The 13,286-nt window shown below is 38.8% G+C and overlaps 1 protein-coding gene across 3 annotated transcripts in view; it reads right to left on the bottom strand.

Annotated features, from left to right (window-relative positions):
- Positions 1-5,958: 5,958 nt before the first annotated feature.
- mapkapk3 (MAPK activated protein kinase 3) overlaps positions 5,959-13,286 on the bottom strand; it is a 32,483-nt gene continuing 25,155 nt past the window's right edge. For 2 of the 3 annotated variants that reach the window (XM_041783383.1, XM_041783382.1), the window contains 3 exons: positions 12,563-12,648; positions 12,367-12,447; positions 5,959-6,793 (listed from right to left, as the gene is read on the bottom strand). In XM_041783383.1, the coding sequence (XP_041639317.1) occupies positions 6,638-6,793; positions 12,367-12,447; positions 12,563-12,648 (323 nt within the window). In that variant the 3' untranslated portion in view covers positions 5,959-6,637. Of the gene's footprint in view, positions 6,794-6,827; positions 7,829-12,366; positions 12,448-12,562; positions 12,649-13,286 lie in introns of those variants that run through there. The other variant, XM_041783384.1, reaches the window with a different exon arrangement.

The raw sequence follows: 13,286 nt of genomic DNA on the forward strand, positions 1-13,286 counted from the left end.
GTCACAACCAGGACTCTTTCAAGAACTGGTCACCCGACCAAATTTAGCAGTCAGGATAGAAGAGCCTTTTAACCAAAAACCTGATGGTTACTTTGACTGACCTCCAAAGATCCAGTGTGGGGATGGGACAAGGATCCAGAAACGACAAACATCACTGCCATTCTCCTTGGATCTGCACTTCATGGCAGAGTGGCTAGACGGACCTTTCTCCTCACTGAAAAACACACAAGAGCCCACTTGGAGTTCACAAGAAAGTACCTGAAGAACCCAAGTATGAGAAACAAGGTCCTCTGGTTCGATGAAACCAAGATTGAACTGTTTGGCCTCAGTTCCAAATGTTATTTCTGGAGGAAACCAGGCACTGCTCGCCATCTGCCCAATGCCATCCAAACAGTGAAGCGTGATGGTGGCAGCATCATGCTGTGGGGGTTTTTATCAGTAGCAGGGACTGGAAGACTGGTCAGGGATTAGGGAAAGCTGAACGGAGCAAAGTACAGAGCTATCCTCAATGAAAACCTGTTCCGCACAAGCGCAAAGCCAAGACAATACAGGAGTGGCTTAGGGACAACTATGTGAATGTCCTAGTGGCCCAGCCAGAGCCCTGACTTGAACCCTATCAAACATCTCTGGAGAGACCTGAAAATGGAAGTGAAATGAGACTTTAAGGAGTAGTGGTGAATTTATTTCACATCATGGAATTTTTTTTTTTTTTTTTTTTTTTTGCTACTACTAAAGCTGAACATACCCCCATCATGTCTACGATGAAGATGACTGAGGTAACCATGGAGCCTAATAGGATCCATATGTGTATAAATGAGACAGTCACATACACAGACACATGACAGATGGAGGGAAAAAGACACCAGGAATTTGTTTTGATCAACACATCATAAAGGCCATAAAACATAGGGGACAGTCTGAGCTCACAAAGATTCATTTGAAGGTCACACAGCTCTAGACGGTCCTTTAATACATTCCTCCCTAAAGGGCAGAGTTAAGTACCCTCCACCCCCACCCCACCCATCCCCTCCTATGCCTCAGTCCCACATACTGGCCAAACCAGTCCCAGTGTACTTTATCACTGAGCCTATAGCAGGAGACATACATTTAAAAATAGAACAGCTCCAGGCTTTATTGCAACTTTTTCCTGGTAGGTAGTAGCAAACGTGATGTAATGTGGGGCTTTCACTAAATTCATTGTAAAATTATCCTTTTACATGCAAATGACCAATCAAAAGGAGCCCTTCCTGACCCTGTAAATAACCAATGATTGTGGCTCATTTTGCTTCAAACACAATGCTTTTTCACACCAGCTGTCGCAGAGACATCTTTAGTCAAGACTCACTGTTTGTATATTGCTGATAATGAAGAAACAGTAGACGTGATGAGTCACTAATGACCTACTCCACAGGCCGAGACTTGCTTTAAAGTTTCCCAGGCAAGAGCGAGAGACACACTGATGATATCTGGAAAAGAAAAACAAGCTTTTAAAGCATCCCATGTCTCCTGCTGGAATAACTGACCTATCAGTGAACCCTGCATCTGACCCTTAATCTTGTGTTGGCTGCTGCTTTTCACATGCTCTCTTGATGTCAGTGTGAAGGACTCTGGTTTTCGTCAGCCTCCGGTGGAAGTAGGATCAGTGACTTTTTTGGAAGAACACAAGCAGGAAGTGTACCAAAACACTGCTATGTCAACATCTTGTTGGTGTTACAGATGCATGTTGTAATCATGACCGCACTCATCTGCGTAATGGCTGACTAACAAAGGAAAAATACTTAACACTGCTTCCTTGTGAGGAAACATGTCATTTGCAATATGCTGTAAAATTCCACCTACAAATACTCTGTGCAGAGTTTGAATGTGGAAACAAAAGCTGAGAGGTTAGGTTTATTTGGGCCACATCTTATCATGGCTGACATCCCATATTTACATCAGGGAATCCATGCACTTCTTATGATTTGTTTCCCCTAACCTCTTCCCTAAATACTGCAGGGGGCCATGTGATCAAAGTGGGGGAAAGGTACTTACCGTATAATCTAAGCACAATAATGTTGACCTTTTCCAGCTGAACACTAAGTCAGATGGCTGTGTCCCAAATAGCTACTTCACTGTTGCTATTTAAAGCAGCCCAATAAAGCCTGAGAGGCATAGTCACAAAAACAATGGACCAAAAAAGATACATCGTGCACAAGAGAGCTCTACTTTTACTTTTTAAACGTTTATCTATGTATCATATAGTCATACAGACAAATGCACAGATTGTGCTGACAAATAATGGTGTGCATTACTAACCCTTTATGGGACAAGGAACCATATGTGGTCACTTTGGTGGCCTTCCTTCATGGCCTCTGCCAACTTTCTGCAATACAGTTGAACAAGAATGACTTTTCCCAGCCAATCAGTGGAGACCAGTCAATGTCACAGAAAGTGACATCACAGCATTTGACCAATGAGCAGTGGCCCAGAGTGTCTCAAACTTCCTGTTTCCTCCAGAACTAACCATGCTAAACTGTTGAAACTCACACACGATAAAGGTGGATAGTAGTTCTAAATGTCATGATAGGTTTTGTTTTTGCAGGATTTTCAAATACAGTCTGACTGCAGAACATTCATCTCTGATGGCCACTCTCACAGACTGTTCATCTGAGATGTTGTATGTCTAAAAACAGAAATACACTGTAAAACTTTCAAAATAAAATCGGATTAAACTTTCCTTTTGGGTTTAGGTTAAGGTTAGGATACAAAAAAGTTAAAATTCAAAAACCTGACCTGCAAAATCTACTTACAAAACATTCATAAAGCTAAGTAAACACTCTGCTGACAGGAAAAATGCTCATCCTCCATGAAAGCATTCTAACACAGCTATAGCGTAGCTTACATAGCTCTGTTAGCTGCGTAAGCTACATAGATAATGTGGCTAAAACTAAGATCACAGAGCAGCTACATAAGCTATTTACATAGCTAGGTTAGCTTTGGCTATGTATGCTATGGCAAATGTTCCTAAAGCACAAAATTAAGGCTAAGCTAACAAAGTTGCTATGTAAGATATTTGGTATGTTTTTGATGTAGCTATGTTAGTTTTAGCTATGCCTGCTAAAGCACATGTTGCTAAAGTTGGCATAGCTACATGGGCTTATGTAGTAACATTAAATACGTAGCTAGTGCAGCTAAGTTAGCTGTATTCAGCTAACAAAGCTAAGGTGAGCCATCATTCTTTTATTTATTTCTTAACAGGTCTATACATAATTTAATCCCAGATTGGACCTCTGAAATTTTTTTCAGTTTTATTTATGAAATGTTTCTTAGTCCGTCATGTTTGCAGTGTGGTTATTTTATTAATGGAACTGCTAGATTTTGAATAAAAAAAAAAAAAATCAAAAACTGGAAATATGTTGCACTGGCATATTACAGTATTTTCTTCAAGATATATGGGTGAATGGTCCGTGAGAGTGGCCATTAGAAATGTATGGTCAGCAATCGCACCCTTCTCGGATTTCTAGTGATTACTGAAATTTTAGAGTGAAAAATAGAGAAACCATATTTGGACACACACCTGTTTAGCTGTGTAAAATGGTGTCAATATATAAACATATGGTCATTTCATCTAGCAACCGTACTAGGGGTATCCTATTAAAAAATAACTCTTTAAATAGGATACAGTATTCTGTGGTGTAGTTAGATGTTGTCACAGGTTTGAAAAAAAAGAGTGATCCATTGGTGACGTTTACTAATTTATAGAAATTTCAGTGAATCGTTATTAAAATATGACTGATCCTCTGTCATTTTTATAACCTTTTTTTCACTATGAGCCTTATTTCTGCTGAAATTATTTTTTAAAATCAATTTTTGGGGTTCTAAGGTTTTCTGATGGAGTTATAAGCAAAAACGATGGTATAAATATGTCTTTTTGTTTTTATTATGATTCGCATCCCTTCTAGAATTTACTTAATATTTCGATATTTGCATCATACAGTATTCTGACCAACTTTATTTGAGGGGTATGCATAAGACTGACATGACACTGGTCATTCACATGCAGTAGGTTTTATGAACATTTATGCATGCTGTCTTACGTCACTTATCGGTCACTTATTTCACCTTTAATGCAAAGTTGTCATTGTTTGGGAAGACATTGTCATGACAACTTGACTTTAACCTTATAAAAATCTGAGGACCTATTATTAGCAATCTGGCAGATTTTTTTTTGCAACTATTCAGTTATTTACAAAATGTTATATTGTGTTATGTTATACCATGTTGTTATGGTAAATAGTGTTGTTGTTGTTGTTGTTATGTTAAATGTTATAACATGTTATACACAAGCAGAAAGTTCATATTCTCAGGATTCTGACCATGTAAACATATCAGAATTAAACCACCACAGCAGCCACAATTAATGCAAAAACAAATGATTAAAGTGATACAGCTCATCATTAGATGCTCTCCTGTTATCTCTCATTCCATCAAAAACAGTCCTACTGAATCAGAAAGAATCCACACGATCTAAATCCTGTCAAATATTTGATCAAAAAACTGGATTTTATCAATAAAGATCCATGGACTGGTGTGGTATAAGTTTACTGTCGTTGTTCTAAATAGTCCACTGTATTTGCTGTAATAATGTCTTTTTCCAGGCAACTATTAGTAATGCTATGTAAAAAAAAAAAAAAAAAATATCTGCCAACCTCGAGTCTCCAGTTTGAAAATGCCTGGACTTTTTCCTCATAAAAACAGGTTTAAAATAGTAATTTTCTGTTCTATTGTTTTCAGCTTTGAACCTGAACTAAGCCTTCATACTTTGGTCCAGTTGATTTTTCCAACTAAAAACCTCCCAGCTACAGTCATCTACAGGCCTCTGTTTCACAATACAAATTTAGACGAGACCAAAACTAGCTTGTATATATATTTTTTTTTTTTTGTCATATTACTCAATACCTGTACCAGCTACAGTGAATCTGACCGTTTGGGAATAAACTTTAGAGTTTCGCCTTTCTAAAGACACCTTGCTTGTGTTTGTACTCCAAATGATTTCAACACAGCATTCAGTTTAATTTGGGTATACCTGGGTAGGAATTTTTGACTAATTTCACCCAGATTTCAAAGTGCATAATTAAGACAAAATGACCTAATAATGTCTTTATTATGTCAGCTTGCTAATTACAATACCAGACCTGATCATCAAACTTAAAAAAAAAAACTATTAAACTTTATCTATTAACTTTACAAAACCTGTCATATGTGACATTGGTTGTCACTGGAACATTTTAAAAGTGTAATGAATAATTTCCTTGACCTCAAGTAAAGTGAGACACTTTGGATTAGGGATCAAGGGAGTCCAAAGCAACTATTGACTCCTTGATCCCTGACAATGTCTTCCCAAACAATGAGAACTTCGCATTAAAGGTGAAATAACTGACTGAATGACAACTAATGGCAACATTCATAAATTTTCATACAGCCTCCTTCATATGAATGACAGGTGTCACGTCATGATTATGACAGGTGTCATGTCAGTCTTATGTATACCTCTTCAAATAGTGTCACCGACAACCTCACCAACTCTGATGTCGCCCTAACAGTGGGTACTGCAGCTATCTCAGATCACCCTGCGTGGTTTGACCTGTCTGTCCATGTCCCAAGTTTTATAGAAAAGAGGCATGTTCAACCTTGAAGTATGATATGTTCCTCGAAAATAATCATGTGTATGAAATAAATATTTTGTGTTTAAATATTTTTGAATGTGTAAAACTCTGTTGAGTTCTTTTTATGCACACTAAGGATGTTTTTTAACCATACATGGGCAAGGATTCTTGGGCTGCATTTCTAATGTTTAATTGTGAATTGAAACTGCAGCCCGTATTTATAGGAAGCATTTCACCCAACCACCATAAACACACATGGCCATTTTCAAGAGAAGTGTCACAACTCATGCACGTAGCAAAACCAACAATTACCCCACTACTGCATATGTGAAGCAGTGTCTTCACTCTGACAGGAAGCAGACATTTCTGCTCTATTTACAAGACAGAGAAGGACTGCTTGGTAGACTGTCTGAGGTGATTTTATTGTTGTATCAATGTAAAACACTCCTTTCAGTTGAACTGTAGGTCGCTATATTGGCTACATTTCATTGACAAGACAGTCAGTGTCATACTTTGCTTCCATTCCTGAAAAGGAAGGCAGCAAAAGACCGAAAACATTAAGACAATGCAGGTAAAAGTGAGTGTTTTAGTTCACAGTCTGACCACAGTTGGTTTGTCTGTCTCTGAGTGTGTTGTCCACTAGTGCATAGTTACACAGGTGTCCTAAAAAAAGGCAACCCAACATCCTAAAACAACCTTCATCACAACAAATACTTCATGTCTGCAAACAGGCAAGATCTAAATATTACGTACATACATGAAAATAATTAAAAAGAGCTGCTGATTTCTACACTGATGCAGGAAGATGGTGCTATCATGTGTTGATATGTTTCATAAATGTCCAGCTCCGACTGCTGTCCCTTTATTTAAAGAACATTTCCTCAACATTCAGTCTGTTGAGAGTTCAGCACAGGTCTCTGATAATCTTAAAAACTGCTTTTCTTCATCTTTGGCAGTTGTGCCCTGGATTTCCATGAACAGTCCTCTGTGTCTCACTGACTCTGGCACACCGTGGATCCACTCTTGCCTCCTGCAGCGGCCTTCTTGCGTCTTTTGTTGAGTAGTGGGTTTCTAGAAATATCCAGGTCTTTGATCTTTACCTGGTCATAATCCACGCGCATGGTTGCCAAAGCGCTGGTCATCTCTTCCTGTAACAGACAGAGGAGAGGATCAGGTGAGTTGGTTCACAGAGAACAGGTCCAGTTCTTTCTGACAAAGAAAGCAGGGTGGTGATACTTGGTCCGAAATAACAGTTTTAAGGGGGACTTAAAAGGGAACCCTATGTGTCAGGATATAGGGACCTTATGGATTTACATTAGTGTCTTTTGTACAAAGAAACTGGCTTGATCTTTCACAGGAGAATTCAGAAGGGGGCAGAGAGGGCAATTTCCCCCGGTTCCCTAATGTTTGAACAACAAAAAAAAAAAAACACTGCAAAAGTGCCCTCTTGGATGCCCCCATGGTAGATAAAACTAGATAAAGTACCCTCAAAGGTGCCCCTCCAGGGTGTTCTTTCAATGTACAAAATTTTGTTTCTAACTACACTATGTGGACAAAAGTATTTGGCCACACCTGTTGCCTATTGAATTCAGGTGTTTCATTCAGACCTGTTGCTGCATGTGTATAAAATTAAGCACCTAGCCATGCATGTAGTCTCCATACCAAAAATGTGTGTTTTGTTCTGAGGAGCTTAGTGACCTCGAGTGATGGATGCCACCTTTGCAATAAGACAGTTCATGAAAGTTAGATACTGCTGGATATTCCACAGTCAACTGTAAGTGATATTATTAGAAAGTGGAAGCGTTTAGGAACAACAGCAACTCAGCCATGAAGACCATGTGAAATGACAGAGTGGGATCAATGACTGCTAAGACGCATGGTGCATTAAAGTCGCCAACGCTTTCAACAGTTTGGGGAAGGCCCGTTTCTATTTCAAAACGACTGTACCCCAGTGCACAAAGCAAAGACTATAAAGACATGGTTTGATGAGTTTACTGTGAAAGAACTTAACTGGCCTGCACAGAGTCCTGACCTCAACCCCACTGAGCACCTTTGGGATGAACTGGGATGGAGCTTGAGGGCAAGAGGCAGTACAGTCCCTGTTGGTGTAATGGTCAGGTGGCCAAAGTCCATGCATTCTTCTTTTTTCATTACTTACACTCCTTCCCCTCAAAATCCCAAGTCTGCCAATGAGATATTTACATTTTGAGAATATTTAAAAAATAAAAAAGGTTTGCTATGCACTCTGGGTAGTGTTGCCAAATGTTTCTGTTTTATTCTTCCAACATTCACCCAATTACACTCACTCACTCTACACTACAGCAACTTCTTTATTGTCCTCTTCACTGAAACTGCACTCAAATGGAAATGATAAGGCCTTAAGGATGATACTCCATAGGAAAAGGACAATGCAACCATTTGATGTCACTACTATATATATCACATATATATATATATATATGTATATATATATATAGAGAGAGAGAGAGAGAGAGAGAGACTGTATATATACAGTGCCTAACAAATTTATTAGACCACCTGTCATATTTGTCTCAAAGACCATCCAGCATCATGAAGTGTTTTAATGCGGACTCTTTCATTTTCAGTGAGCTCTCCATGTTTTACCATTTTGAACAGGAATGAGGAATTTCAAACTGAATTCACCCAAATCTGAGCCAGCTCACTGGGCTTCTCTGAGAAGTCAGAAATGAATCAAGCATAACATTCAACCACTAAAACTCATTTTTCTGTTCAGGAATGCAAGTAAATAACTATAATTTGACATATTAATCAAGAAATATTAATGTGCTTTACTATTTTTTCAATTTTTTTTGTAAATCAGTAAATTTGAAAATTCATGGATAACAATAACAATTATATTTTATCATTAAAAATGTCATTTCGGTTAAAGAGCTTCTACATATTGGTGTATTAACCATTACAGAAACATAAAAAATGATTTTGGTAATTACCAATGCTGTTAATTTAGGGCAGCTTTGGCATAAACCTTACTTTGGTTAGGGTTAGGGTGGTCTAATAAATTTGTTAAGCACTGTATATTCATATTTGTCTTGTTTTTTGCCTTTATTTTATATTCAAGCTGATAAGACAAATTCAATATGGCTTGTAGCTTCTCTACATGAGACACCTTCTCTACAGACTGAGCCAAACCAGTACAATACAAGACACTTTATTGTCCCCTTAGGGAAATTTGTCTGACTCCAAGTGTTGCACCCAATAAGCTGCCAGATAATAACTTAGAAGTAGTAAATTACAACAATAGCAACAATAATCCACATACAGAGTTGCACATATCAATAAAAGAAGCAACCCAGTACCCTGTCACACTGAAAAGATTTAGACAATCAGTTGCACACTTTTGAAGTAATAGCTTGACTTTTAAAGAAATTCAAACATGGTTTGATTACAGAGGAGACAATAAACATGGATGCTGATCTCCTTCCTGTTCTGTAAGTATGTAAATGGAGCCAGGTGTCTGTTAGTGTAGGCTAGTTTGGAGATTAGGAGCAGCAGGGGGGGAACAGCTAGACTGGCCATGTTTAAAGGTAACAACATCTGCCTGGCTTTGTCTCAGTAATTCAGTTATTTATATCTTATTTGTTGAATCTGTACAAAAACAATAGTCAAGTAACCAGAGGTATCATCTTATTGCAGAGAGTAGGTTTTCAGAGAGTTAAAGAAGGGTCTGCTTAAAGCCAAAACTAAATAAACATAGCCCCCAGTATCAACATCATTTGAGGATTTATTTAATGACATGACAGGTTACATGTGAATTGTTGAGCTGGAAGTGATAGTGGGTAGATTTAGTCACCTTATTAGTATCTTTACTATGTGTATTTGTAAAGCAAAAAACAAAAAAAAGGTGTATTTGGTTAGAAACAAAAAGTTTCCAGTAACATATTATGAGTCATTTGAAGGTCAAATCAAGCAAAGAAAAGTAGAAATTGGAGCAAATATGCAGGTTTAGCAATAAATTACAACAGTCCTTGAAATATTAACCCTAGACTGTTCCTCTTGTATGTTTCATGACTTTAGGCCATGGTTGTAATCTACTCTACCTATGAGGAAAGAATATAATGTCCTGTTTTTGTGCTTTCAGGGAAGCCTTTCGTGAGGAGAGCATTGTGAAATTTTTACACAATGTAGCACTGCACATTGCAGAAGTGAAAACAGTGGCACATTGTGTGTGTATCACTTTGGAGAAATGTGCTTTTCATACCTTATCACTACAGACCTGCTCATTCAGCTGTAGTGAAGGAATTTTATTCTACTCATTACTTTTGCTCAGGTTTGCAGCCACTGGATGAAACTGTGATGGCACCTTGCATTGGACACATTTTATACAGAAGTAGGAATTAACCCCCCCGTGACCTTACAAGAGCAAGCAGCCTCGTCCCTTAGCACTTTTCTTTATCTATTACAAGAGCTGAAGAGTAACACACAAGATAGCTCAGCTCCTCTGTGTTTGAATAAGTGGGAATTTTATGTTACACTTGGATGTTGGAATGACTGATTTTCACAGACTAGCACCTGATCTCTGCTTCCCCCTAGTGGCTAACTGAAGACTATCAATATGATAGTTGGCGTTTATTACATGTAGATGGATGAACATCCAGGGATTGGACATTAGAGGGTGGAGACGTACAAATATCTGGGTGTTCACTTCAACAAAAAACTGGACTGGTCAACAAGCACAGACGTCCTCTACAAAAGAGCAGAGTTGTCTGCACCTGCTGAGGAGACTGAGGTTCTTTGGAGGGTGTGTGACTCTGGACTTTCTGTGGTAGTGTCAGCTTTCCTTTATGCAGTGGTCTGCTGGGGAGGAGGGTGCACAGGGAAGGACAAAAAACAACTGAATAAACTGGTCAGGAGGGCCAGTTCTGTCCCAGACTGGACTCTGTGGAAGAAGGATGTTTGCCAAGCTGACATCCATCATGAACACCTGCATTTACTACCACAGTCCCAAGGAAGGTCACCGCCACCTACCTCACAGGGGAATCAATAGAGGTTTATCTTATCTTATCTTATCTTATCTTTACTTATATCATCTTATCTTATCTTTACATACCTCTCATAGCAGCAAAAAAGGAAAATTAATATTGATCTCTCTTAAATAGCACCCACAACCTATGAGGTTGTGATAAAGTTAAAATTTGGGAAAGACAGAGGGAGGGATTAAATGCAGGAAAGGAGTAATAGGTCATCTCCAGTCAAAGACTGCAAAATGCACAATTCTCAGAGAAGGATGATTACCATGGCAACACGTGATGAGGGATGCAAAGACCTAGGCAGGGAGGAGAGCTGTGGTGCTGAGTTATAGCAAGGATAACGCACTGGGATGGATGAGAAGACAAAATTGGGACTGTAGAAACTGATGAAATACTGGGATGAAATCGTCTTATATCATGGGAGATGTTTGTGCCATTTTTGCCTGTTTTTTCATTGACAGTTTTTCTTTTGGTTGTTGTTTCTTTTTAAAGATTTATTTTTTGGGGCATTTTTGTGCCTTTATTTGATAGAGGAGGACAGCGGATAGAGTTGGAAACAGAGACAACAGCAGGGGAGAAACATGCGGTAAAGGGCCTCCACAGATGAACTACACGTTCATGTCTCAGAAATGGACTTTTTTTGCTCTGTGATGCCCTGACCTGACAACCTGTTGACTGTACCACACTATGAGACGTGATATTGATATAATGAAGCTTAGCATTAACTCATGCAGGACACAAAAGTAATATACCCACCCGTGCTCAGCTGATGACCAGCTAATATCAATTATCACCTCCAAACTCCCACATCCAATCACAGCTCTTTCCCTCAAAACAGCAGTGTTTTTAAATATTACGTCCTTCTCACTAATCCCTGCTTGCATTAATGCTGCTGCTGAAGGCAAAGCTTCATCTCCTCCACCCCAGCCTCCTCCTTTACAGCATTAAGCTTGAGGCACCATCATATTCAGATTCTAGAAACTATGAATTTATTGCTTTTGAACTCATTTTATTGAATTCAATATGCATTGTCATAAATGTATATCTATTTGGGTGTTTCTAGTTTCTATGTGCTTCCTGGAAAGTCAAAGCATGCTGCTTGACTAACCCGGGAGCATCTTTAGAGCAGAGCCTTCTCCACTATGTTAAAGTGTATATCCATTTTGCAATACGGCAAGAACGATCCTAACTGAAGTGATGATTTACGATAGGGAGTCTTTGCATTGTGTCATTTTTCAGGCAACAAGTACACAAAAAACCCTCAATTACAGTAGTTTGACCAAATGTAATCAGTCACTTTCCACCCCTGCTATGGACACAGTGAAGCTTGGGAGCATTTTAAGACACATGCTTTGTCTCTGCTTTAGAATTTTACAGAAACAAAGCAATCTAGAAGTTGAGGGGTCATGTTTTAAAGACAGAAGTATTTACCAAGCACAAAAGTTCTGATAAAAGATGTTAATGAGCTGCATTCTGGGAAATGTAGGATAAAGCATTTCAGGAGCTTTCCAGATTATAGAAACTTGCCATTAGGATTTCTCAGTAGCTGTATTGATTTTAACATCACTATTTACTCTGCACTGTATTGTTTTAATTAAGTGGATGGAACATTAACTGCTGCAGTGCAGAGACCAACCTGAAGTCTGACAGCTCAGTTACAGGTTGTAATGTGAAGGACTGTCCAGAGGGGGTCAGTGCTGCATTTTACTGACCTTAACATCCTCCCACATCTCTCTGTCTTCAGTCAGAACTCTGGTTGTGTGGAGTGGAGTGGAGGGAACCACCATAGACTGCTGCAGTAGAAAACAAACACATAAGCAGAAGAATTAATGAGCACAGAGATACTCAGACTAACAGGAAGTGACACAGGAAGTGTACAGCGTCTATCTGTGTACAACACATGCTTACATTAATCCACGGGTGGTTCATAAACTGAGTGATGGTCATTCTCTCGTTAGGGTCCGTCTTCAGCAGCTGATGGATCAGATCCTTTGCTGGGAGAGAAAAGGCAAATTAAATAAAACGACAATATAGCAATATTCAAACACATGCAAATGCTGTGTCTCATGAAGCTTTTCCTGCTCACAGGGACAGCCCGGCTTGTGTAACAAGTCTCAGTGTAGTTTAGGTATGATTGTAGGTCTGTAAAACTCCACAGGAAAACAGTCGGAAATACTGTCAGTGAGCGCGGGTGATGAACCAGATTGACCTGCACTTACAGAAAAGGCAGACCATAGTTTATCTTAATCATAGTGGAAATATTCTGTTTGTATGCAGAGAGTGCACTCAGCAAAGACACGTGGACTTTAAAAGAATGATACAGCACTAAAAGTAAACTGTGTGGGTCTAAAAGCTTAGAGTTTGACAAACAGGATGTTACATCTGCTGCTGATGATATTTTGAGATTTTGTCTTTGATATCTGCTTTGACTGGGTCATCCTCTAAACCCTCACCGGGGGAGTCAGATTTTTCTGTTTGATTTATGTTCTTTCATAGGGTGCTGATTTTTCAACTATAACAAATCAAACACTCAATTAGAAGTGAAAAACACTGGTAAATAACAACATTTAAATAACCAGCTGTCTCTGATAAATAGATTACATAGACTTAGTTGTTCCCACACTGATGATTC

This window comes from Cheilinus undulatus, linkage group 3, assembly GCF_018320785.1.
Source record: "Cheilinus undulatus linkage group 3, ASM1832078v1, whole genome shotgun sequence".
NCBI classification, from domain to species: Eukaryota; Metazoa; Chordata; class Actinopteri; order Labriformes; family Labridae; genus Cheilinus; species Cheilinus undulatus.